The 27,757-nt window shown below is 42.6% G+C and overlaps 1 protein-coding gene across 1 annotated transcript; it reads left to right on the forward strand.

The window, feature by feature from the left end:
* The first annotated feature begins 6,052 nt into the window (after positions 1–6,052).
* On the forward strand, positions 6,053–20,954 carry FLVCR1 (FLVCR choline and heme transporter 1). The gene is made up of 11 exons (XM_075496404.1): positions 6,053–6,919; positions 10,182–10,326; positions 10,866–11,006; positions 11,325–11,392; positions 11,633–11,736; positions 12,910–13,020; positions 14,088–14,193; positions 14,413–14,524; positions 15,228–15,295; positions 16,704–16,778; positions 18,225–20,954. Exons 1-10 carry the CDS (start codon positions 6,272–6,274, stop codon positions 16,764–16,766), a joined length of 1,566 nt encoding a protein of 521 aa, XP_075352519.1. The 5' UTR covers positions 6,053–6,271; the 3' UTR covers positions 16,767–16,778; positions 18,225–20,954.
* Positions 20,955–27,757: the final 6,803 nt, after the last annotated feature.

Genomic DNA, 27,757 nt, shown 5'->3' on the forward strand with positions numbered 1-27,757 from the left:
AAGGATTCTGGGTTTGCAGCTAATCTGAAATAGTTTATATCTTGCTAGGTGTGCTGCCAAAGACAACTGTTCGAAAGGTTCTTTGGACAACGCTTGGAGTGCTTTCCCAACACAGGAGCTCCAACATGGAGAGTCCCTCTTGGTGTCTGTCTGGCTGACTTCCTGTTAAAATGATTAACACTGCTGGAATGTAAATGCATTTTCCATAGTGTACTGTCACAGCTGGGGTCTTGGGCAGGCATCTTTTATTATTATTCAGTCTAAACAAAAAAATTCTTGCTGATTTTTAGTTAAGCTGAGGTCAGCCAGCATCTTCCCCATCGAATGGCTGTAGACCTTTAAAGAACATGGCTCTTTTCCTGCTGATAACCTCTTCAGAGAGAAAATGGGAACTTCAAGCTGTTACTAAATATTTGGTTTTCCTCAACAGTAAAAGTAGCAACATTTCTCAAGCTTGGGTGAGCAATCTGTCTCTAAAATACAAGCACATTTCTGTACTAGGCTCTTAATGGCTCCAAATTCACGTGTCCCTTCCATTTCATTTTCACAGGATGTGTGTGCATGGACCAGGCAGGTAAATTGCAATGAATGAGGTACTGAAAGAGAGTTGGAAAATTTGAGCTACGTTACGGTGTTTTTTCATGAGTATAGGGCTTTAAATCATTGTAACTCTTAAGTTATCTGAGACCTCCTGGAAGTGGAGAGGACATTTTATCCTTGTTGCTCTGAATGGTGGTTTCACCAGCTAATTGCTTCAGCATTGCTACATATTCCTACGTAGATGGGGCAGGGAGCAGGAGCTCTCAGCGGACATTCTGCATCCACAGAAGGCTACCTCTGAGTTAGTCACTTGGGATCCTGCTATAGCCAGTAGGGGAAACTCTTAGGGAGCAATTCCTCTCACGTTACTGAATTCTTAATAGGCTGCATTGATAAATGGTTTGTGTTAGTGGAAACCTGCAATATCTCCCTGGTGTACTATTTAGGATGGGATGAACTGTGGCCTAGCAGTTCCTTGGGCTATAGGTGAACTGAGCCAACCCGCTCAGATGCAGCTGGCTGCATCTGCATGGCTTCTCTGATCACTTCTGTCCCACAATCCTTTGATGGGTCAGGTTGACATCACTTGATCTCTCTCACAAAAGAGTTTTGTCGATTATCTTTTAGGAAAGAAATGAACCTGAGAAGATCAGGATTGTCTGCCAGCACATTGCTTTGGTGAAAGGGTGAAGTAACAACAAAAATGCCTCAAAGCTTTGCCCCAAAGTTATCCAACCTTTGCATGAATGAGTGCTTGTCAAAAATGAGAATGTTCATCCAAGACAACCCTTCTGCAGATCATGCTTTCTATTAATTTTTGTGGGCATATACACTTTTCTTACTGTGTATAAAGGATTCAGATGGAAGTTACATTTTTTCTAATATATGAAGAGCCTGTTAATCTTGGCAAATAAGAACCCAATAAATTTTACTTACTGTGTTTGTTCACATGATTGTTTTTGTACACAAAATATATTTTGGGTATGTAATTTTTTCCCCCTGCTTGCTTTGGTAAGAAACTCAGGGGTAAAATTCCATTACATATATGAAATTGATAGCTAACTACAAACGGAAAACCAGATGGCAGCCCAACAGAAGTACCAGATGTACATTTCTGCATCTTTTATATGGATTGAGACACCCAGAAACACAAATTTCTATTGTTTACAGTAGAGGAGTTCATTACCTCAGATTGTTCATTATTGTTTACAGTAGAGGAGTTCAGTTTTAAAATTCAGAACTTTTCTCTGATACTTAAGAGTATACTTCTATATTCCTGTCAGTACATCAAAAATTGAATCCAGGCCATTGGCAAACATGTCTACTGTGGGCAGTCATATTCCAAAACTGAGGTGGCCAGACAAATACCTGCAGCTACAAACAAATTTCAGTTAAGTGCCTTGTGTTGCAAGCGCTCATTCTGCAGGTGGAATTATGGCTTTATCTTGTGGGGAGAGTGGGCAAATGTTGCTGGAATGAGGACTGTGTAGGAGGAAGAGGATGTTTACATTTTCCCCTGTACTCTCTAATAGCTTTCAATCAAGAAATGTAAATATGTGACTCTCCAACTACTTTCTTTCAAGTCCAGCTTATTGAGGTTTGTTTAATATCCTGCTAAAATAGTTCATTTCTAGCTCAGTTGGAACTTCAGATCTTTTGTTCTGAAATCCCTTTCTTAAGCTGCTGTAGTTTTCTTGTTTAAACAACTCATCTGGAAGACAAGTACCTGGTGCACTCCTGCCATGCACTCTCTGCATCGAGAGATCAACTTTTGCACTGAAAATCATAACCAAGAGTTAAATGCATTATAAAATAACATTTAATTGTTTCCTTTAGAGACTGAAATACATGGTTTGAAACATTAAAAAAAGAAAATCTCGAAGTCTTAACTGTGTGCCTGCTGTATATAAAAATTCTAGTTTTATTTTAGAAGTGTTGATATTTTGGCAACACTCTATGTTGTTCATTTCAGACTCCTCACCTTGGGTTCAAGACGGATTGACTTGTGGTTTTTTGGGGGGGGGGGGGTTGCTTAGATACCATTTTGAGGTTCCGAAGAAGGACATAACTAGGAATTGATATCACTGAAATAATCCATCTAGGAGTGTTGGAAAGCTAATTACACCCTGAAAGCAGCACTCTATAGCTGGGTTTCCTTTATTTTGTGAAATGCCCTGGACTGAAACAGAAAGGCACCTTCTGAGCCATTTTTTGTACAAAGATGGCATTATCTGCAAGATAAAATTAAAGTTTGGAAATAGTTAAGAAAATACATTGTTCTTTCAATGGAACATATGCTACAGGAGGAACAATCACACCACTACAAATAAGGATACTGCATTCCTAATTGGTTTTTAACTTTCTCCAGCCTGAAAATTTGAGTGCTTGGCCTCTGCCTGACTTCTGGAATTTGGGCACAAGAAAATAATTGCTGTGGAGTAAATTAGTATCAGCTACTTCCCAGTGACTGCCTGATACATAAGACATATTTTAGCCTTTTCACAGCATTCAGGAAAACAACTTTGTTAATGTTTGGGTATACATGAGCAATTTCTGGCTCTATCACTAATAGGAATATTCAGGAGAGCCTAAATTTTCAGTTAGAGGGTAGATTGAAAAAGGATAGCAGCAGTTTTAACCTAAACTTGTGCTGTAAACCTTGACATCAGTGTTCTGTTTTTAGCTTAATAAATTGTTCATGAAATTTATTTTTAAATAAATCCAAGAAAGGGCATTTTAAAAAAATCCAAGGACGGGCATTCCTTGGGTAGAAATCCAAGGGCGGGCATTTTAAATGAACTCCTGCAACGGATGTTTCTCATGGGATAACTTTCTCTTGCTTGGCAACTACATCCTTGGCCCTGCTTCTAATGCAAATGGGTGTAAATCAGAAGTAATGGTTGTGAAGTCTATGAAATACAGCAATGTAAAAAGTCAGGAGATAAGTATCAAAGCTTTGCCTTGATGCTGTCAATTTGGTTTGCCTTTTCCTTTCTTGTTTAGGAAGCTACTTCTGGAGATAAAAGTCCCCCAAGATGGAATTGTATTGACTGTACCTCATCAAAGTCAACCTGGTTTTATTTCACTGAGATCAGTGCAGCTGTAGCAAAGGTGGATTTGGCTTCGCGTTGGTCTGTTGTAAATAAACTTACTTCTTTCTGGAAAAAGTCTCCTCTCCTTACAGGAGGCAGCTTTCATCCAGGTGCTCGTTCCACTGCCAGGCTTACCCTCTTTTTCTCTACAGTTCCCTGATGTCTAATTATTTCTTCCGTGCAGGATCCCTGTGCAGGAAGCAGGTGACGCTGTGTGTGCTGAACCGTCAGGCGGCTAGACGAGACTATGCTCTGCGGGCGCTGTGGCAGCGAAACCCAAGGCGTGCCAGCCATTCTAAAACAGGCTGAATTCGAACCTTTCGCTGAGGGTATTAGCTGGCAGCAGCTCTGCCTGCTGTACGGAGCCAAGGGGGTAACAGTAGGAAAAGGAAGAAGAAAGGAAGAACAAAATCTATTTTCCTCTGTCTTTAAGGAGTAAATGTTATCTTTGGATGGACTCTGAGGTCATCCAAAATTCAATGGGAAACAATGTTAAATGGAATCAGCTGTAGATCAATATTTACACCTTCTTCCAAAAGAACAAGAGTTGTTTAGGATGCTAACGCTACATCTACAACCAAAGTGTCATGGTCCTTTCCCTGGCCCTAAGGCCAACCCACAGCCTGTGCCAGGGATTGCTGTAACAGTTCAGCAGTGTGGATGACTGGGTCCCAGTGACCGTGAACAGGCACTGCTGGAAGAACTAGCGTAGACGTAGTCGCAGATGTGTTTTCAGCATATTTCTACCAATGTGTAACATGGACATAAGTTCCTAAAGTGAAAGCCAGCTATTCTGTTGCTTTGATAATATTTGTTTCAGTTCCCACTACACTTCTTCCTCTTGAAGTCCTGTTTTAAAAAAGGCTTCGTCGCTACAGCACGTAGCACGTGAACTGTGAAGTCAGGCAGAGTAATTCAGAAGAATTTACCCAGCATCTGATCTTACACAGGAAAAGTAAAAATAAATCAGGCTTTTTCTTGGTATGAATGAAAGAGGCAAGAAGGGCCTGAATCTGACATAGGTAACTTTATTTTTAAAAAGCAGGTTTCTAACACACACCTGTGATCTGCAAATTCAGGATTCACTTCCAGTAGTCTCTAAAAAATCCGTGGTGCCTGCCATCATCACTACCCTTGCTCAGCTAAGTGCTCAGGGAAAGCAAACATAGCCAAATTAATATTTTGTAGCACGTGTTCATATTATCATTCATGCTGTAAATAAGATCGGGAACTGTGGCTTACATAGATCACCTGATCTTGAGCAAAATACCAACTCATAATTAGCGAGGGAACTTAAGACTGGTGGCTAAGCGCACCTACCACACAGACACAGGTCTGCGTAGGCTCTGACATGTCCGCAAACAATGTGCTATTTGCTGAACACGCGCCAAATGATTTCCCACAGAAGCCAGTAAAACACTTCTCACGTCGTTAACAAACTTAAATATTTCTGTATTTTCCTAATATGCTCTTTGGAGAACTTACTTCCTAATTATGCTCTTTGGAGAACAATCTGCCTTTTTATTAGGGTGCGGTGTCTGCGGCAGCAGAATTACAAACCCTGACGGGGCCTGCCAGACACGGCTCCTGTGCAGAGACGTACCCAGCGGCGTCTGAGGGAAGATGGCTTACTGAAGTGCTGTCTAACCACCTCCGCACATGAGCCAGACAGCCAGTTTTCTGGCATATGCGTCAAATCGAATTTCAGAGGTTGAGTGAAAACAAGGAATGTTCTGCCTGCGGCTCTGGAGGCAATGAAGGGCTGGGGTGCATGCACACCCCCTGGCCACGCACCCGGCCTGGCCACCCTCCGTTCGGGCCTCCATCTCTACCCATCCGTCTCTTACCACTTCAGTTCCTTTCTCTGCACCGCCACGGCGAAGAGACAAATCTTACCATGGCAGGGGAAGGCCGGGGATTTCCCCTGGACGTGCTGGGAGCGGTGCGGCCTGTGCCTCCGCCGCACAGAGCTCGCAGCCCGCGCTGCGCCCAGCGGCAGGTAGGCGAGGGGCGAGCTGCTGAGCGCGGGTCCTTGCCCGCTCGGCCTCGCCTGCGCAGGGCGCGCCGGCCAAGAAAGTGGCTACAGGAATGAGCCTGTGCTGCTCCTGCCTCGGGGATGTCGTGCGGATTATTTGCATCCTTCCTGTCTCCGTATGGCTGTCAGTCACCCGCACGGACAGCCTTTATACGTTCAGTTTAAAAGACTGTAAGAAGTGTGTGTGTGTGTATATATATATGTATACACATATATATACACACACATATATACATACACCCAACGGCTTCCCAACAACCAGGGCTGCAGCAACAGCTTTTTAAAAACACCCTCGGCCATTTCAGTGCCGCCCCGCCTGGCGAGACACACACACACACCCCCCACACCCCCCCGCCCCGCCACTTCGCAGGGCCGCCTCCCGCTCCGCGCCGCGCCGCTCCGCCCCGCCGGGCTGGGCCGCTCCGCCGGGCTGGGCCGGGCCGGGGCGGGGCGGGGCGGTAGCGGTCGTCGCAGCGGCGTGGTCTCGGTCTCGGTCTCGGTGTGGTCTCGGCGGCAGAGCCGGAGCCGGGTGACCTTGGCAGACAGAGCCGGGCTGCGCCCGCCGCTGCTACCACCGGGGAAGCTGGGTGGGGAGACGGCCGAGATGGTGGAGGACGGCGGCGAGGAGGAGGCGGAGGGGGAGAGCGGGGAGATGCCGGCGGCTGCCGCCGTGCCTCCCCTCCAGCGCTGCAACGGCTTCCTCCCCGGCAAGGAGGCGGAGGACGGTGGGCCGACGGCCCCGGCGGGCGGCGGGGAGCGGGCGGCGGCGGCCGAGGCCGAGGCCATGCTGCCGGCGAGCGGCGGCCGGGTGGAGACGCGGCTGTCGCGGCGGCGGCTGGCGGTGCTGGCCGTCTTCAGCTGCTACTCGCTGGTGAACGCTTTCCAGTGGATCCAGTACAGCATCCTCAGCAACGTCTTCGCCGGCTTCTACAGCGTCTCCTTCACGCAGATAGACTGGCTCTCCATGGTCTACATGGTGGCCTACGTGCCGCTGATCCTGCCCGCCACCTGGCTGCTGGACGCCCGTGGCCTGCGCCTCACCGCCCTGCTGGGCGCCGGCCTCAACGGCCTGGGCGCCTGGCTCAAGTGTGCCAGCCTGGCCCCCGACCGGTACCCCCTCACCCTGGCAGCCCAGGCCGTCTGCGCCGTCGCCCAGGTCTTCATCCTGGGGCTGCCCTCACGCATCGCCTCCGTCTGGTTCGGCCCCACCGAGGTCTCCACCGCCTGCGCCGTGGCCGTGCTGGGCAACCAGGTAGGGGCGGAGGGGGGCAAGGGAGGCTTTGGAGAAGCCCGCTTCCTTCGGGTTTGGCGTGGCATTGGTTTAAAAATAAGTCGTTTAAGTGGGAGAAACCATTCTCCAAGAAATGGTTACGGGGCAGCGCTGGAGAGGGGAAAAGTGACAGAGCAGGGGCGAGCGCGGAGGTGATGTTACGTCCCACCCTCCCCAGCCAGCCTTGCTTTGCAGGACCCTGGCTGTGTGGCAGCGCGTAGCAGCTTGCACGCTTCTGTCGGCTGCCTGGAGTCCATCAGTCAAGACCCTTTTCAGAAGCTGTCCTGCACCACTTTCTCTTCCTCTTGCGTTTGGCATCTTGTTTCTTGCGTTTGGTGTCATTCATCTGACAGAATCCACCCCCAGCTGGAAGGGGGTGAAGTACGTGAACTTTCATGGAGAGCCCCAGTGCCAACATACATTAGTTCCTGCTTTTAAAATATGTCTTCGAATCACTTAAGTGCCAGTAGTCAATGCCTGGGTGACTCATGAAGTTCTCGATAACTGTGATAGTTCACATCACGGTGGGGAGTTGATAACTGAGTCACGGATTTCCTTGAGCTCCCTGGCCCTGGCCAGTTTCAGGGAGCTGTAACAGGCGTATCTGAAAGCAGGGGTGAAGATATGATGCTGATGGTTTTTTCCTCTCCCATAGCCTTGTTCTCGCCCCCTGCACTGTCCTTGCTATTTTGTGCCAACAAAACATTGAGATTCCCATCAACGTCACTGGCGCATGCTGAGGTCATAGGTACGGTTTGATTAAGGTAACAGGAGATTAGTTTTTCATCATGTGAGTCTAATGATTTTATGTTTGTGCACTTTGGATTATTACAGCGGTAATATTAGCGTTACATATTTACAGTTGGGGTTGCTCATTATCTCATACCTGGCTGTTTACAGTTTTCCCAAGGCTTTTCCAAAACAATTTTTTTTTTTTTTGCACTGAAGTCTTCCAGTGGACAAGTCAGCTGTCCCTTTTGGCCTGAAGATTTGGGGGTGGATTGGTTGGTTGTTTTAGCAGTTGAGCAAAAATTCTGCATCTGCTTCCTGGAATCAGGTTAAAGGTTTCTTTGGCAGCTAAATTTTCCCTCTTGCTGACATGCACCAGTTCTCCCAGTAGCAAGGAGTTACTGGGATCTCAATTCTGCAGTACGGTGCCAAGGATCCACCTGGGAGTCTGAAACTGATGCTTTGCTCGGATGCTGGGGTGTGGGGGTTGAAGGACAGGAGCAGGGATTTTGTGGATAGGAACTACAAGAAGTATGGACAAGGAAAATGGGAGCAGAGGTGTGAACAAAAGAATTCGGTTATTTCTGGAGCGTATTCCCTTGCAGAAGCTAGGACTGATCTTGGTGTGCTGATGTGCTTGATGGTCCTCTGCCACCTACCTGGGAAATACCTGTGAAATGCACGAAGTGTGTGTCGTCTCCCTGTGGCAGTCCCCTGCACAGAGGATAACAGCTTATTCTGCAGCCATGCCGTAGCCCGCTGGCTCAGAGCTGCGTGCTGCATAGGTCTTAGGATCCCCGTCCTGCCTGTGACCCACGGAGACTGATGTGGTGTCAAACAATAGCATTTCTCTGTTCTCAGTTTTTGCTTTCTTTGAAGAAAACCCTCTCAAAAGCTAGACTGAAGGAATAGTAAAATGACAAATTAGGCACTTGGAAGTTAGAAGTAATATTATCTTACATGCTGTAACCAACTGGGCTGTTGATCATCTAATTTCTTATCAGATATTTTGCATTACTTCAGAGCTACAGCAAACAGGGCTGGGGACTGCAGGCAGGGCAGGGACAGAGTAGTTATCAAAAATCAGATCGCACCCATTATCTCTTGAGATGCTGATCATTTGCAGTTGAAACACAAATCACTGGGAACGCGGGGATGTACCTGTCAAGGGTTGTTAGGAGTGCCTGATTGCCACAAGTATTTAGGTCTCAAACTGGGCACACCAGACTCATTGGAACTCTTGATCCTTCTGGCCTTAACCTCTCTGGATGTAAAAGGTGAAAAACGGTATCACTTGACTTTCTTGGAATATTGTGGGTACTGTATTGGCTCACGTTGTGGGAGGAAAAATATACTTTAAGAAAAAGAGTAATTATGTAGTCATTTTGTAGTCATTCGTCTTTATAGGGTTCATATACTGAAGGGTGAGGATGAAAGGAAACAAAATCTTCAGGTCAGCACTGGATACTGTGTAAATCTGATGGTCTGTGGGGAAAAAAAAAAGGCAGCAAACCCCTCATCGGGCATATGCACAAAGGGCGCTTTGTAAGCACATTGGCACACCTTTAATTTGAGTACTTTCTGAGTGTTGGATGTGCTACTCTAACAGTCTTTGGTACTCTTTTTTTGTTTTATTTTTTTACCTGAAATAGATGCAGGTTTTTTAGTTAAAAAAAAAACCAACAAAAAACAAACCAGTTGTTCTAACACTTTAAAATGCAGTTTAGTTTTGAAGGAGCAGCAGAGATAAATTGGAGAGTAGTCCAAGACTGTTGTTCCTTCATGTTTTAAAATGCTTTATATATATACCCAAAATTTCAGTCCTTGTTTTTTGTCTCTTTTTAATACAAAATCAGTTGCTACATTGGAATTGACTCCAGATACAAACCCAGTACTCCTTTATTTTGTGATTTTTTTTTTTCCTTTATTTCCTTAGCAATAATTGCAGATGTAGGTTTTGGGTTTGTGCTTCTTAATAAGGATTCTCTTTTTCTTCTCTGCTCTATCAGTTCTGCAATAAACCTTGCATGTCGGTCTTTATTACCGAAGTGTTAGGATCGTGACATCAAGTGGAGTGTTTTGATCAAGAAAAAGAGCAGAATGTTGCTACAAGAGTAGCTGGAGTCTTCTGTCATCTCTAGGTCTTCAGTTGCAGGATGACTGAGACAAATTTATGTGCATGCACCGTGTTTTCCTGTGAAAGATTCTTCTGAAAAAAAACCCCCAAAACTTTCCTTAATGCTTAGTTGTTAAATGTGCTACATACTAGGTGTAGTATTGTAGTTTAATTTAGAAATGAAAAGGTTAAAACCTGAGTTATGGAACACCTGATTGTGAAATGTCATTGAGAGCAAATGGCTTGGAAGTATGGTACTGAAGGAACACTTTTCCTTCATAGTTTTATTAATACTTATTATGATATAAATTCTGAACTCTACCTGGTAAGGCTTTTCGCTTCTGTTAATTTTTATGTTCCCAGGGATATGACTTTTGGTTTTCTTTTCTTGCTTTACAGCTTGGCACTGCAATTGGGTTTTTGTTGCCACCTGTTTTAGTTCCAAATACACCTAATGATATCGATCTAATGGCACATAACATCAGCATCATGTTCTACGGAACAGCGATGGTGTCCACACTTTTGTTCTTCTTAACAGGAGTCGGTAAGTGTTCTGTTCTTGTAATTTAAATGGTGACTAGAGGGAGTGTTTACAACATCTCGCTTCAAGCATCTGACTTTGCCCAAGGTAGTCGAGGTTACATTTTCTCAGGTTTACTTGTGTTCACTTATCTGTTGTGCCAGGGTTAAGCGACAACCAGTTTATGTATGTCGTGCTTGACATGGGGTGACCTCTCTCAGGATATGCAGTTCACTTAGGTTTTTGGCTACAAGGACATTATGATATCATGTGAATTCTTTCTGTTACTCTTACAATTCAGATATGAAGGTCTAGACACATTGCAGATGAAGTCTGCCTTTGACCATATGTTGGTAGCAATCAGATGTGACCAAATAATTAGCGCATCCTTTGTGGCTGTCATTTGATTCTTCCATGAGAAAATCTAGAATATCTTTTTTTCATGGAAGTGTTAAAAACCACAAGTTAATCTTCTGAAATACATCGAACTGAAACACTTCAAAAAGAAAAAGCATTAGTCTGCTAAAGACAAATCAAGATTTTTCCTTCTTCTTTTTCCCCAGTGTTTGAAGAAAAGCCCAAATACCCTCCTAGTCACTCCCAAGCAGTCCTGCAAACGATGCCTCCCGAGGATTACTCCTACAAGCAGTCGATTATAAACTTGTTCAAAAATATTCCATTTGTACTTTTGCTGATCAGTTACGGTAAGTGGTGCTGTCTGGCTGTACTCTGGCAGAACAGTTGAATGTGTGCCGAAAGCACATCAAGTTTTAGTTGTTGTGGTGGCTGCTTATGGGGGACGGAGTGTCAAACTTTTACTTATTCAGCAGCAAGTGCTGGAAAATATGACAGGATTCAAAATACAATTTGTAGGTCTGGTGAAGAGATCTTACCTGGCAGATAAAAGGTTTTGCGTCTGATGTGAGTCTTAAATATCAGAAGATTAACTCTTTGTGGTAGCAGATCTACACAGGTGTCCGTCTACACTTGGAATGACTGAAGCTCTTCTTTTGGTACTGCAGGTATTATGACTGGGGCGTTTTATTCTGTCTCCACGTTATTAAACCAGATGATAGTAACTCATTATGAGGTAAGTTTCTTGGACCTTCTTTGGGGTTTTTTTTTTTTACTATACTTTTGCAGAGGTGATGTTTATTATGTAGGTGCTATGTGTGCTCAGACGTTTGGTTTCCTTTATACCTCCCTACAGTTTCTTGCACCATACAGCTATGGGAGTCATAGGAATGTTTGTTTGTGCTTATGACTGCCAAGAGGTCTGAACTTGACTCTGAGTGGTATTAATGAGCACCATATAAATATTTGTTGAAAGGGAGAAGAAGTGAACGCTGGGAGAATTGGCTTGACACTGGTGGTGGCAGGAATGGTGGGTTCGATTATTTGTGGTTTGTGGCTGGATTACACTAAAACATACAAGTAAGTGTGGGTAGGCATGTATGGGGTTAGGGGTAGGAGAGCGGTGCAATTGCATTAGAAAAATACTGCAACATAAGGGCTGAAGTGAACTGATGATAAAATGCAGTTCATCTCTGATCTTTTAGCAGCCTTGATGGAGACTAGTTTCTGAGGCTACAGCAAAAGCTTGAGACTATTATTGGTTCTTGGCCAAAAGAAATGAGAGAGGAGAATGCAAACATGTGAAGAGGGTTTTCCATCTACTCCTGTCTCTGCAGGAGTGTAATGCTAACAAGGAAAGCATTGTATGTCTATATACAGTGGCCAGGTGGCCCAGTGGGCTGGTCCTCCTGGGAAAGCATAAAGGCTCAAAACCTACTTTGCATTGTTTTGTAAAACGGACAGTTGATGGATTCTCAGTTTTTTGTACTACTCCTGGGCCTATTAGTACACATAACACTTGCTTTCATTTGGGGGATGACCATGGAGCAGAACTCTGTTCTGGGGTAGGAGCTCCTGGGTCCATCACCTGTGGTGTGGTGCCCCCCAGGAGTGGGCAGTGCCCTAGAGCACTGCTTGTGGTGGAGAACTTCTCCCTGTGACTCTTAGTACGTTATGTGCAAGAGCTCTAGAAACCTAACGGATGTTAATGCTGTGGATTGGCTATGTTTCTGCATGTGATTTGGCTTGTAAATAAGTGATAAGTGCTTTAATATTTTGGATGACATCCTTTATTCCAGATTTAAAATAAATAGAACATTGTAATGAGTCTTGTTTGACTTGCCTCTTAGGCTGACTTTTATTGCTAATAGTGTTCGATTTGGCTGCTCATGTATTGATCTTTGTATAATGGGCAGCGCTGCAGAATGGCCAAGAGATACAACATAGCAGAGGACTACAATAGTCTTGAGGTAATATTATCTGCTGTGATTGTCCACTCTTCGAGAGTCTGAGAAAGACTCTTAGCCTTGAGTGATGCAGCCATAAATTTATGCAGGCAATAAAGAGTTTGGGAAGGGATATGTTGTCACTGCATGATATATTTGAGTGAGATTTACATGAAGTAAATTTCATAGCTGTAGAATGTCAGTTGTTAGAGAGCAAGTAATGTCTATGTTACTTTTCCGTGCTTCAGCAATGTGCTATGACCTTATGTTAACAATGTTAATTTTATTTTTTTCGGTTGGGTTACAGGCAAACTACTTTGATTGTTTACATTCTCTCTTTCATTGGGTTGCTGGTATTTACTTTCACCCTGGACCTCGGATACCTTATAATAGTGTTCGTGACTGGAGGAGTACTTGGGTGAGCAATTAAAGAGGACTAGAAGACTTACTGCAGTTCTGTTCAGAAACAATATTTAACTGTTGTAACTAAATGATTCTGTATATTCTGTCACCAGGCTCTCAACCTATGCCTATAGATCACAGTACAGATACTGTTTACTAGGGATTCACCTTCTGTTACATCAGAATACATCCAAAGTGACTCACTTTTCAGTGAATTTCATTTAACGTTTTTATGGACCTAACAGAAGTCTGTATGTGGTCAATTTGTTTGGTTCCAATTCAAAAAGCTGTCTGCAGTAAAGTTGAGTCTTCCTGTTGACCGGTGGATAAGTGATTAGTTTAACTGAGCAAATCTAGGAAGACTGGCTTCTGTGCATTTTGATTAATCTGTATTTTGATAGTCCAAGCAACGTGCTGGGTGCTTTGTTCACTCAGAACGGCATGAGCACTTCGCATAGATACATAATCTAAAAGCCCCAAAAGGTGCTGACAGAATAGTGCTGTATCCAGGCATGGCAGTCAAGGTAAAGCCAGAAATGTCTTGAGAGTTTCAGTTTAAAAAACAATCAACCAACCTCAGCTGCATTAAGCCCCTGCTCTTCCTGTCACCCGTCGGTCCCCTCAGCTTCTTCCACAGTAGCTTCTAGCAGACATTCCAGCGTCCAGCCTCACTCCCTACTGATGCTCTCTTTTTGTCCTCCAGCATGGATGTTTGAGCTGATCAAATGATGATGTTCGTGTATGTCTTTCTTTTGAAAGTATTGGCTTCAATTATGGAGTGGCTTGTGGACTGGTCAGAGGAGGTTTTTTCATATGTACGGAGTGGAGTGCGGGTGGTTATGGGAAACAGGACAAGTACGTTAAAACATCTTTGTCCTAAAAAGAGAGATGTATGGCTAAAATTGTTGGATGAGGTTGGGGGAATGAAGCAGGCACGGCAAGTATTGAATCATATTAGGTCTTGAAAACAGACAGTTCAGAATACCAGCTAATTCATAATACCATGTGTTTATGTTTGCTTTTCTTAGCTTTAGTAATAGATGAAGGCCACCCCTGTCATCCTCTTACTCTCCTCTTCAACAGGTTCTTCATGACTGGCTATCTCCCACTTGGGTTTGAATTTGCTGTGGAAATTACATACCCAGAGTCTGAAGGCACTTCCTCAGGTCTCCTTAATGCATCAGCACAGGTTATATCATTTTATTTCTTCAAGTGAAGTAATGTTCAGGAAGGCCACTCTGCTCGAATCTAAGAAGGCTATCTTAGACTTGGCTGCTAAGTCTCTGTTGTGTTGCTGTAGTCTTAATTTTTTTAATTTGGTTTCTATTAGATGTGACCTGAAACTTTGCAAGGTAAAGTGATGATCCTTTTCTATGTGATCCTGATGAAATGACTTGTTTGTTTATAGATATTTGGAATTGTCTTTACACTTGTTCAAGGAAAACTCACAACAGACTACAGTCCTCGTGCAGGAAACCTCTTTCTTTGTGCTTGGATTTTTGTGGGCATTATCTTAACAGGTAATTAATCAGAAACGTAAGTAATGATTTTCTTTAATGTAAAAATGTGGAGGGTTTTTTTGAGATAGTGAATTTCTGGGTAGTTTTTAGATGTCTCAGACATCTAGAATTCAAATATGTGGCTTCTTGTCTAGCCTGACAGAAATTATAAGTGCAGGGTTTGGTGGGGTGGTTTTGGGGGTTTTTTTTGCCTTGTTTTTCACTTTAAATACTTGCTGTGCGCACACCCTTTGTTTTACGGATGGTATTGCTAATATATGGACAGCCATCTGTCACCCATTTCTTGAGTCATGTCTTGAATTTGAGGCAGATGTCTATCTCCAGAGTAGGATAGTAAATGTAAACAAATAAATAAATGGAGACAGTTTGCAGTTTTCCAAATGCAAGAAACTGCTGATATATTCCTGAACCGTACCAGTGACTGACACATGCTGGTACTTACAAATGTGCTGAAAGTGCTAAAACCATCAAGCTTTGCTTTAAGTACTCATGATTTAAAAGCTTTTATTGTAATTTTCTGCGTGCGTTTTGTGAGGAGCAAGTTCATGTTGTCAATAAGGTCAAATCGCAAAAGAGTCAATACAGGTATTTTGAATATGGGCTGAAAGCAGCTTCCGTGTGCTTGTACTGTACTAACATTTCCCTTGAAATGCATGTCATTGCAAAGTTGTGAACCAGCTTTCTCTTTATTTTTTTGTTTCAGCCTTAATAAAATCAGATTTGCGAAGACACAATGTGAATTCAGGGATTATGAATTTGGATGTTAAAGCTGTAAGTGGTGACTCTTCTACTGTGATTGTATTACCGTACTTGAATGCTTGGCTTCTATTGGCATAATAATATTAACAGAAAAAGAGTAATTGACAAAAACTTACAATATGACTGTTTCCATGCTGTTTTGGAACAACAGAGCCACGTGGGATGCTTCCCTCAGATATCTGTTTCTCCCTTAGCTCCCATGAAAAAAATAAAAGACCTTCTGTTCTCAGATTTTCCTGAATTTTAAGTGGCTAATATTAATCTCTGATTTTATTGCTTGAATCTTGCTTTTTTATATTTGCAGGTAGCATTGTAAATTGTGATGCCTTTTTGTGTATTAGGTTAGGAGGCTGTGCTATAGACTGCATATTTTATTTAAAACACCTGCAGTCCCTTTAAGTGAAGTCAGTGTCTGATGAACAGAAGTCATGCTGCAGTTTCTATACTGTGCTGCATGAAGAGCTGGGTCCGTTCTTCTGCTGAGCACCCTCTCAATTTAAATGAAGAGTGAGCATAGCACTGTCTGCTGTTCAGGAGGTCCTAAGATCATGTTTCAGGAGCTTTTCCAAATTATCACGGTTACTAGCAGAAATAAGGCTGACACTGGAAACTTTTTTCAATGCTGTGGGTTTTTTGATCATTTGGCTCAAGATAATGAAACAGCTTTTTGGAGTCAGATACTATAACATCCTCTGTCATGCTTTTCTTTATGTGTAGGTGTCTTGCATATATAGCAGCTTTTGATCATCTGCGATCAGGTGCACGCTGTTAGCGTCTGCATAAGGTTCAGAAACTTCCAAGCTGGTGCTATATGAGCTAACATGAACCTGAAACCTGTGCAGTTGTGTGTGCACAGTATGGCATCCTGTGGGTTTACCAGCCTGGGTCGGGGCTATCTCGGCGGTGTGCATGCTGACTATAGGCAGTGGTCCATGACTGTTCTGTTTTCCATTATCACTTTGTTAATGAGCCTAGATTGTCGCACAACTTCATTTATATTAGCCAGGATATAACAAAAACCTGGAGTCCTCACCCTGATATTACCATAAATCATTGAGAGCTGCCTATGTTAATAAGGTACAACAGCACTTTGATTCCAAACCTTGATCATCAAGATTCTACTGTATTTAAACACAATGGAGAAAAAAAGCCTGAGAGTTAATCTCCACGTGATAAATATCTCTATGCAGTAAACATATACTTTAGAGTTATACTAAGAAACTGAATTCTGTGTTTTATGCTTTTTTTTTTAATTACGAAGAGAAGTGAAAATAGGGCTTTCTAAAAATTTCTAATTTGGCTAATTAACTACATATACTATCGGAGTCTAACCTAATAATTACTTAAGAATACTGAGGTTAGGAATAGCTTCTGCTGTATAACAGTTTAATTTCCGCTTTTTTTTTTCCTCCCTCTCAAGGTACCAGTTGACAGTCCTGTAGAACCTGAAAGTACTACGTTAAAAATTCAGTCGGCTTTATAAAACTGAAAGAAGGTGACTTAGAAACGCACAAGTTTGGCTGGATACTGAACAATATTAATAAGTGTAATCACTGGATTTGTGTGTATGAGTAGTAGAATGTGTTTAGTGATATTGGTGGTAGTTGTGCAGTGGAAACTATGAAGATGCTCAGTTCATTTTGCCCAAGCTGCAAACAATTCACCTTTCTATGGAATATTTATTTTAACAGTTTTCAAGTTTTGCAGTTTCATTAGTAAAGAACTTTGTGAATTCTCTCCACGCTAGGGAGACATGTACATTCAGGATGCATACTTGAAAAAATCTGGAATCCTGAAGTACAGTCGTCATGATCAGAAGTATCTAATCTTCTTGTCCCCAAAGAATTAAGAGGTAGTTAATTTCTTGTTCGGTCTTTGCTAGTACATTTGAAAAGTCAGAGAGTAGGTAGCTGCACAGCTGGGGGATGTTCACAAGTTCCGTTTTTTTAAATGTGTCCGTATTTTTAATATAAGCCAATGGTTCCTTCTGGGAAACTGTCTATAGCACAATACTGAAAACAAGAGATGACTGCAAATGTGTGTGTTTCATACTGGCATCTGATGTTTCTTTTGCCTTGAAACTTCTCGATAGCTATCAGAAGACAGATAAGAGAAAACACTTACAGATTCATTGTAACATTTCCAGGGAGATTTAAAGATTTTCCCACTAGATAAATTGAAGAAAAAACATTTCTTATTAAATACAGTGAAAAGGAAGAGAAACGCCTTTGATATCTCTACAGTGAAGTATTTATAGGCAATGGAACGCTACCACCCAGGTTGCCTCCACGGAATATTTTGAGTGCTTTCTCAGTTAAAGCGAGAGGAGTACGTGTTTACAAAGAGCTGGTGCCTTTACTTTGTAAAGAAGATCCTTGCCTCATCTTGAGTTTAATCAGTGCTGCTGAAGAAATTCCATTTTGTGTGTTAAACCTCCTCCAAATATTTGTGGAGTATCAGAAAATGTGTTCTGTCCTTTTTTGAATTTATTTCCCTGCATTATGAATTGTATCATTTGTCTCGTGAAGTTTGTGCTTGTATAACTTAAATCGTGTCTTTCGCAATTTGTTAAAAGCTGTAAGGATGACTGAAAAGAAAATAGTGATGTTTCACTTTGATGAAACATTTGCTGTTTATATCGTGCATCTTAGCTATAAAAGGAGCTGACTTCATTAACATTCACCTTGTGTTATTACATTTATCTGAATTTGGGATGTGGATTTCTCACTGCAGTGCTTCTGAAAATATTTCCTTTACCTTGTGCTCTATCTACACACCTGCAGAGTTGATAGCACTACAATAATACTGAGGCCCTACTGTTACTGAAAAAGTCAGACCTGAGTTAGCAGACTTTTTTGCAAACATTTAAGCTTTAGCAGCCTTTAAGTTGAGCCTGCAGGTTCAGTACCATCAATGATGCCGTCTCTTTGAGTTCCCACAGCTGTAGTGCCATCCAGGAGGTGGAATCCTACTCGAAGTTTTCCACGGATTGTTACAGTTGGATATGGGGAACTTTTTAACTCCAGTATAGTCTTTCAGTATGATAAGTATCGTTAAATGCTTTTCTTTTTCTTGTTTCACTGTAGATTTAGAGAATCCTTTTATATAAAAGGGACCCTGTAAACTTAGCTTTCTAAACTTAGCCTCTAAACTTGATGATCTTGATTTAACATTTTGTCTGATAAATGCTTCAGACATGGGAAGACTGAACAGCAATAGACATACCAGAATAAGCTAGGCATGCTTGGGACACTCCTTTCCAAAAAGGGTCCATGTCTCTGCCAGGTCCAGTGCTAGAGAGAAAATGGGCACACCTTGCTGCTCCTGGAGAGGCAAGCTCTATGAGAAGAGTCCTCTGGTGAGGTAGCTTAATATAGGGAAAGTAACTCAAGATATTCAAATGGCAGGCAAAAGTATAGGAGTGGAAGTAGAGATGCTTTCATTATGTCAGTTCTTTACATTTAATGACTTGCTGTGATAGAAGCTGCCCTATCTAGGGATGTACACATTTTCAGCCTGAGTGAGCTGAAAGTTCCTGCCTTTTGATATCTATGGGTGGCTTTTCTCTTTGGAAAAATGGTAATAACGTGTGCCAAAATATGTATGTTCTTCTGCAAGGTACAGATTCAGTAAATATTTGTGTTCATGGCCCGTGGTTGCTTTGTACTTCTGCTGTTGCAAAATCTTAACAAGATAATATCTTTGCAGTTTTGAGGAATTGTTTTCATATGTCCAATAGAAAGTCTTTGGCAGTATCCGGAATGCTTTCTGATATGTTCAGCACACGCTGTTCAAATTCAAAGATGGAGCTTTTTTCTTCCTTTCTAAAATTTACTTTTTAATTCCTTTCCTCACTACTAGTTTCCAGTGTCTTTAGTTATGTTCAGCTGATTATTGAAAAAATATTCTAGCCCTTCTGCTTCCTTCTGTTTTTTATCTTGGCTACCCTCTGAAAAGGTCCAAACAAGATTTTGGCATGCTGGAAACCCTGCTGGGTCCCTGAAAAGAAAATATTCCTAATAATGAAGGCTTAATTACATCCTGGATTTAATACTCCCCCTCTAAAAGGAGCTTGAAAGTTGGAAACCTGTGAGCTATTTCCAGACAATGATAAAGTATTTTTAAAAAGGCTCAGCAGCAAAATAAAGAGCAAATAAAGAACTAACCAGTATTTTATGCAATAATCTTATCATCTGTCTGTCAAGAAACTGAGGTTCTAGCTCATGGCAGAAGTCAGGTTGGGGTAGCTGGGGCTTTGGTCTTTTTGCTTTTAATTTTTGCTTTTAAACAAACAACATCCACCCAATCAAACGTCCATCTGGAGTTGGAAAGAGGGTTTCTGACTCTCTTAGCCTTGAGATTCTGGCTCAGCCCTCTGGTAAGAGTAGACATGGGGGCTAAAAATGGTAACTGCTTAAAGAGGTAATCGTTTAATGAATGCAATTACATGTCAACTATGAGAGGATGGAGTGGGAAACCAAGTGAGGAGAGGCATCCCAATCCCATGCATCAGCTTTTGCTTTTCAATATGCTTTTCTTTTAAGTGCTTCGAGAGAACGCTAGAAGATACAAAAGAATGCATGTAATGGTGAGCATAAGCAAGGGGGCTGCCCCCAGCTTCCCAGGGGCCCACCAGAGTGTGTAATTGCTGACTTTCAGCTACAAGATTCAGAGATTAGCCTTTAAAATAACTCTCTCTTTCTTTGTTTCTTCCAGACCATGTTAAACTTTTGTTAACTTCAGTGGGAGAGTCCCAGAGAATATTGACCCATTTTTATTTAGGATTCCTAACATGGCCTTAGACCCCTCGTTTCTGTTGGCTGGGTGTGAAAATAACAGACCTGTAAGGCATAGTCTGGAATTGCTGCAATTGGGAGCTTTCTTCTTCAGCTTGGTAGATAAGTCCATCAGAGCATTTATTTTGTAGATGGGTGCTTGTCTTTAACAACATCTCTTTCTGTTGCTGAATGCTCATGTTTTACGAGGAAGAAAGGACAAGGGAGGAAGTGGGAAGAATACATATGAATCGTTTCAGGTTAATAGGGTTTTCCTAACTTCATCCTCTTGGTCATCTCTTTTGTTCAAGACAGTCTGTTGTTTCAGAGACAATCACTGGAGTGTGTAATTAGAGCTGCCAGCCCATGTTGCCTAATGAAAAAATGCTTTTTCAGAAATCTTTGGACTATCTTGTGCATCTACGACCAAGTGAAATTGGGTTACACTATAAGCATTTATTGCTTTCATTTTCCATTTGGTGAACTCATGAGTCTTCCTGCGTGAATGGAAACGTGTGACCTTTTTGGTTGCTGTGTTTCAACATGTGTACGTACCACCTTCTTAAGTGTTATAGGCTACTAATGATTCATGGACCACAAACTAAGTTATTGTATCCCATGTGATTTCCCCACACACACACACCATTCAGTGTCTGTGAAGTCTGTGAAGAGGGAGAAGTGATGTTAATGCATGAACTAGAATGAATTAAGCAAAAAATTTTCCTAAGAGAAATGTATTTCCATGTAAGACACATGTTATTTACTGCTCATGTCTTCGTTCTTATGAAGATAGCAAAGATTTTTGCTGTAATATTGTGTTTTTGTTAGTGTCGCATTCCTTGTTTCAAGAGAAAATTAAAAATTCCATATGAATATTCTGATTGCAGTATTGTGTATATGTGGGTGGCATCATTCCTTACCATTATATGTTACTAATAAAGTGTATAATGTGTAACTTGGTTGGAGACAAGGTTACCATTTTTGACAGCTGCTGATATAGCTGATGGTCTAAAAATGATTTGTTTTTTTCCTTAAAAGCTGCCATTTAATGTAGGAAAATTTTATAAGTGAATGATATATAGTGTCATTAATAAACATGCATGCACACGAATATGCAGAGTGCATGTATGCAGGGTATATAAATGTATTATACACAAGAGTATTGGCTTACAGAGAAATTTTCTCAGGGCATGGAACTAAAGTATTAGCATCAGTAGTTGAGTTGCACTGCTCTAGCACAGCGATTTCTCCTCCTTTGCTTTGGAAAAGATCTGTGAGGAAAAGAAACTGCAATTAACACCTAAAGCAGAGCAATCCAGTGTTATCTCCTTAAGGGCAGTGCAAATATTATTTTATTAAAGCACCCAGCTGTAGAGAGATTATCTGGGGAGAGAGGGTAGAATAACTTCTTGGAGAGGATAGAGTGAGACGTTACATTCAGTTATGGCCCAACTTTTGTTTCTAAAACGAGAGTTGTCTTCAGTGGGAGCACAGTAGGACCCTTGCGAACACTCTGCAAGGGTTCTGTCACTATGCTCAGGCGTTCAGTGTTGAGCCCCCGCACATCAGCTGTGAGCCAGGTAAGTTTGAGGAACCTGCTTCAAAGAAAGTAGAGTCACTGTAAGAAAATGTTTTGGTTGGTTGGGTGGGTTTTTTTTGTTCAGTTGGTTTTGTTTTCTTTTTTATCTCCTCCACAAAACTGGAATTACCTCAGCTATTTTTATACAAGTGATTCTTCACAAGAGGAGGCTGCAGGTGCTGCAGAGCACAGGAAACACAAGCCTTTTGTCGTAAAGCAATGCTAGCATCCATTTCAACAGTGGGATGAACTTTCAGATGGGCTCTTCATTTTACAACCAGGACTAGAGGGTCATATTCCTCTTATAGTATCTCTATGAAAGCTGTGGGCTGTATCCCCATTTAGCATTGCAATTTAAACATTCCCACAGCTGGGAAGGAACAATCACAGCAAATTGTTATCGCCTTAAAGTTCGTTCTTTGGCAGACGCTCAGTCTTTCTTGAAGGAAAACACCAGAAACCTCATCAGGTAAGTGGGAGATGTGAAGCCGTCATGGCTATGATTAGTCAAAGCCCTTCTTGAGGGAAAATACTTTTTTTGTTGTTGTTTCTGTAGCTGGGAGGAGGCACCCCAAAATTAACAAGTGTTACCCCTTCCAGAAAGTGATGCGGATAAAGCACATGGATAAAACACACACGTGCCTAACAGTGCAGCGGCTTCCTAGACTGGAAAGGTTTCTTGGAAGCCTGCTGGATTTCTTCCCGGCTGTACTTCACAATGAGCTAACATTATCTGACTGTGTTCTAAATCACTATTTGTATCTTCCAATTAAACAACATCTTTCAGAAGACAAAACAATAATATCCTGAACTTTGTAGAAAGGACTCCAGCAGCTATGTTGCAGTAAAAAAAAAAAAAAAAAAGCTAAGTACTGGCACTGGCTAGGCATAGTTACTGATTTGTGAGGCTGGGTAATACCTGTTTAATATCAGGTGTGGTCCAATTCAGCATCTAGGATGCTGATTCCCAGTGTTTTCTCAATAAACTGCTTCTGCCTGTAACAGTGCTTAGGCCATTAAAAAAGGTTGTAAATAATATCTAAGGGGCATGGTCAGAATTGTGGCCTTGCGTTATGAGTTCTAGAAACAGAGGCAGGACCCTACAAAAGCTATGAACTCCATGCAGATAGAAAACTGTCATGAAAGCAATTGGTTTTTTAAAAAACCTGTTTAAAGATGCTTCACGTGAGCCCAGAAGTGCTGTCACTGTGGCTGCAGTTCCGCAGGTCGGAGTTCATCAGCTCTGTAGACGAGGCAGTGAATGTGCATCCCAGTGAGCTGATTTTGGAAAACGGGAAGGTGTAATTAAAAGCCTTCTTTTCCATGCCTAGGTGACTTTGGTTTATGATGTCTGTTTTATCACTGTAATAGCAATTTCTTACTGGTTTAACTCTCTTTATTTTCTACCTGTACTTGTGTGTGCTTCAAAAATTATTTAGCATGTACTAAACCCAGCTTCTTGGTGAGCAGCATGACTTAGGAATGTCAGGGATTAACCCTGGTTCTTAGAGCACAAGGTTGCTTTGCTGGGAAAAATCCAAGGGAAGTATTCAAGGCTTCAGAACTTTTCCCAGCCTGTGCTGGGCTGAACCAGAAACTTCCCAATTTTTTTTTTTTTTTTTTTTTTTTCAAAATGGGGTAGTCCTAAGGTTGCTCAGATGCTGATCACTGGTTTGGATAAGGTAGAAGAGGGATTGCAGATGACTGCAAGGTTACTTATTCTTTTAGAAATTAAATTGTCCAGCTGCTGCCAAGGGAAAAAGAAAGTAAAATATAACAGTGCAGTTTCTAAGCCTGGAGGTACTGTTTTCTCCATTAAATCCTGGAAGGCAACTTGATTTCTTCAGAATAATTCATCAGCTAATTCTGAACAACCCTACAGGCGTTTGACAAACCCTACATCCTGTGCTGAATGAAGAGGCACCGTCCTGCTAGGTGAGAATGACTCACCCTCGGATGATTAACTGGCTCCATAGAACTTGAATTTGTGTATCTTCTGCTCCCAGAGAACAACTGAAATTCACTTAGGGGCCTGATGCTAAAAGCCTAAAATTCACTTAGAGGCTAGTGCCTAAAGCCTAGAAATCCCATGATTTCTCATCTTGTCACTGCTCCGTAGAAGCTTCAAAAAGGTAAAGGAGCCCTTGGAGGCTCAGAAGCTTGACGAAGTTACCCAAACCAGACTGTTGCCAGCAGAGACATGGAGGTCCATTGGCTTTTGGGGAGCAAAGAGCCCCATGCTTGGTGTGATTTTCTTCTGACCTACTCCATCTGCTCAGGCTTGAGCTGTGAGAATCTCATGAGGGTCCATGTACATGAAGAGGACATAGAGCATTATGGAGCCTCCTTGAAGTCTGCAGTTTGTGTCATCACACTTAACGACGTTCCTGGGTTTGATTCCAAAGTCAGAAAATGCTCTGTAGGCTTCTTGACTTTGCTAGTTACCTCTGAAAATGAATATCATTCACGTGATGGCAAACAAGGAAGATGACTGAAAAAAAACCATTTTGCTCTAGATGACTGTAATTCCTTTAAGGGCTTTAAGTTTTTTAATTGACCGCAATATTTGAACTTTATTCTTGCCTTCAGGGGCTCCCGCAGTGTTTTGGCTACTGCTTAATCATTCTCTAGAGAGGGGGAATCTTAATCTGCAGAGCGCTACCTTCCAGGGATGCTTGAAGTGGTGCTTCAGATCAAAAACTGTTCGATGAAATAATCAGTGTCGTGATGATATCTTGTTGTACCATGACACTGAGAACAATGTATCATGCATTTCTCTCTTTGCAGGTTTCACAGAGCACCTGAATTCAAGGGCTTGTGGCTTCTGGGCTTGTGACATGTTCTATTGCTAAACTTAATCACTTTTTCAGTCCACTTTCAAGTACTGCCTAGAAAGACAATGCCTTTGAGGAACTCTAATACATAAGGATGACGTTTGTTCAGAGTGTTTCCTAACCAGCATCATACTATTCCTAGAGGGCACAGGGTATCCCATAACAGAACTACGTTGCTTAATCAATTTCTAAACAGCACCAACAATTGTGCTTCTAATCTTACGCAGGCAGGGGTTTTATTGCAGTACACTTCTCTCTCCGTGCCGGCGGGGATGACTCAGGTGCCCACTTGGCAGTGGAGGATGAAGTCCTGCCTCTCACCTTCGGTGCCACCACCAGCAGCTCCCCTGTGACGAGGGCTGCAGGTGCTGACGATTGCTGAAAAGAGATCTCATTTCTGAGTAGCAATTTTTTTTAGCCACTGCCTTTCTTTACTACCTGTACTTTTATTATGCAATTCCCCTGAAGAGAAGTGATTGTGCTGGGTAGTTTACCCTCTGACTAAAGGTTGAAGAAGTAATTAGTCCAAAGAAGATGGATTGCCGAGATTTATGGAAGGTTACATTAGTGTTTCCTTGTTTCTATAAGCAGAGCTTGCTGCGGAGACTAAATCATATTATATGCTGGCAAGTAAGACCTCCACAGCAAACTGTATTGACGTAAATATTTTCCCAAGCTACAGCAATATTTGGGACTGAAACCTCAGAACAAGACAGAACGAATAAGACAGGCTAATAGGGACACTGACGCTGTACCAGTGAAAACCAACAATTTCGTCTGTATCTGATGCTATCAGTTGTAGGTCAGAGTCCGGTGACTATAATAAATACAGAAGAGGAAGGGCTATTTCACTGTCAGCAAAAGCTCAGGCTAGGTAGGACATGCTGACCTGCAATGAGGGGTGGAAAGGGAAAACTTGCAAAATGGTTTTGGGGAGGCCTGATTTATAGGCTTTTCCTGCCACTTTGATTTTTTTTTAAGCTGGAAATCTTGCCTGTTGGATTAGCCTCAGATCAACTGGAGCCCAGTTAAACAAACCCACCTAAAATAAACACTGTAATGATTTGCTGCAGTAGAACTACTGCAGGAGGTCCTCCTCCTTGCTCAGGCAGAAATCAAAAGATATTGCTGATGTTCTTCATTGCTAAAGCCAGAGCAGCTGATGGCTGCTTTTTCTGCTAGACTGTTGCAAAATAAATAGTGTGTTGGGTTTCCAGAAAGGGCTGCCTTGGGGAAAGCTCCAAAGAAACATACCCTCAAGAACTCCTTTTATAGCTTGCTTTTTTTTTTTTTTGTCTACTTTACATATTTATTTTCCCAGTGATCACATTGATTAATATATAAAGTTATCAATCTTAGTGGTTACGCAAAAGCACTCCTGCAAATTTGCATCAACAGCCATTCCCGTATTACCATGTTTACACCCTTACCACAGTTTAACCTTGCATGTCATTACTAACCCAATCCAATTCCAGCATAACTTCAAGTTTGAAAAAAAGCCCCAAACAAACAAGTTTTATTTTCCTTTTCAAGGATCAAACGAGGTCACTGTGGTCTTTTCAGGAAATGGGCTAATGTTTGCATAGCAATAATGCAATTCACTTATGGCAGGCAAACTTTTTCAACCTGTGTTTTCCTCCTTTCCTTCTGCAAAGCTGAAGCACCTTTGCAGGATTAACCATTTCGGACTGCTGCTGCTTTTCTGGACATACAGTGGTTCTAAATTCAGAAAAGGCCATGAAGATCACTTGGCCCGATTTTAGCAGAAGAGCGCGCCCAAGCTGGGGATACTTATAAGGTACCCAGGCTTCAGGCTTTTGCACTGGCTGCTGCCAGCCGGAGGTACTGGACATATTTCCTGCTCCACCAGTAACCGACCTGCCCCTCGTACACTCAATGCTGGTACAGGAACCTTCACTGAGCGTGGAGCACTTTTGCTGACCTGGATAACAGCACAGGTCCAGATCTATCATGCTGCCACTGATTTGCACCTATCTGATAGAAGGAAAGAGTGCATGAGAGCTCACAGGCACTCATCACACCGGTGGTCCATTCACCAGCAAAGCCAGCGGGTCCCCATCCTGAGCCTGGGTCGGGCTGGAGCCGCGGGCCGGGGAAGCCTTCTCCTGCTCGCTCCTGGCGCCTGCACTGAGCCAGCAAGAAGGGCTGCTTGGAAACAATGGGTAATAGAGGAAGTATTTTCCCAAATAAGTCTAAATAAATAAACCACCTCTGTCGTGTGGAATATCACAAGGCAGTGAGAGTTTGCTATGCGGCAGGGCTGAATTTGTCGCTGTGCGCAAGAAGGTGCTTGCTGGGGAAGGGGCTAGTGGGACTCCTTGAGGGGGGTGCGGAGGTGACACTTCTGGAGAAGAAATCTTCTTGGAAAAAACTGCTGATGCTGTATCACCTTGCTACCATGGTACAATTAAGAGCCATTAATTTTCCCTGCAGTTGGTTGTGTAATTGCGCTGCAGGGCCTTTTCAATACTGCATTTCAATTAGTCTGCAATTGGAAATAATGAAGGTTAAAACCCTCTTACATGATTTTATGATCAAATTAGTTCCTTTGACCCAGAAAGCAGCAGTGGTAGCAACAAGCTCTGCATTAGGAACAAGACCGGTAGGTTCCAGGTGTTATTCAGAGCCAGCTTTAGAAAGGTACCTCCATGCAAAGTGACTGGATTTCAAAATCAAAAGACTCTGGCACCCTGGAGCAGGGGCGGGCAGCAGCCTGGGGGCAAGGGGAAGGGCAGCACTGGCAGGGCGGAGGGAGAGCTGTGAACAGAGCAGGGAACAAGGCAGCTCTGCTGAGAGTTACAGTATCAAAATTAGGTAGTCCTGAGGGGTGAAAGCCATAAGATGCTGGGGGGATGCAAGGGGACACGCTGCATATCCCACCCTGCTCTTACTCATCTTGAATATCTGTTCATGACTACTACTGGGGAGGGCTTGGGCTAAACCAAGGCAGCTTTCTTCTATTTTTACTGTAATTTGTAGCCAGGAAGAGTGTAATTAAGGCTTTCCCTTAGCTGTAGTGACTTGGCGACTCTGCTTTTATCCCCTTAGGCTGTTGTTTCGAAGTTGCCGTTAGCTTCAGGACCTCAGCTAACTTCTGCCCTGCCTGTCCAGCCCACAGCTGGCCTTGGACGCGCTGGCTGGCAACTGGGAGTTCCACTCATCCCTCTTCAGCCTGAGTATCAAGGAGGAGTTTATAAGATTTTTTTTCTCTCTGACCTGATCGGAAGGGGTCTGGGTGCCGCAAAGGGCTGCTACGGACAGGGCT

This window comes from Mycteria americana, chromosome 3, assembly GCF_035582795.1.
Source record: "Mycteria americana isolate JAX WOST 10 ecotype Jacksonville Zoo and Gardens chromosome 3, USCA_MyAme_1.0, whole genome shotgun sequence".
Classification (NCBI taxonomy): domain Eukaryota; kingdom Metazoa; phylum Chordata; class Aves; order Ciconiiformes; family Ciconiidae; genus Mycteria; species Mycteria americana.

What these genes read in the sequence shown, in the direction of transcription:
- FLVCR1 (XM_075496404.1), top strand. Translation starts at nt 6,272, where the DNA reads ATGGTGGAGGACGGCGGCGAGGAGGAGGCGGAGGGGGAGAGCGGGGAG. An exon ending in TGATAGTAACTCATTATGAG is followed by an intron (nt 11,393 to 11,632) that starts GTAAGTTTCTTG and finishes ATTTGTTGAAAG; the next exon opens with GGAGAAGAAGTGAACGCTGG. An exon ending in TGTGGGCATTATCTTAACAG is followed by an intron (nt 14,525 to 15,227) that starts GTAATTAATCAG and finishes TTTTTGTTTCAG; the next exon opens with CCTTAATAAAATCAGATTTG.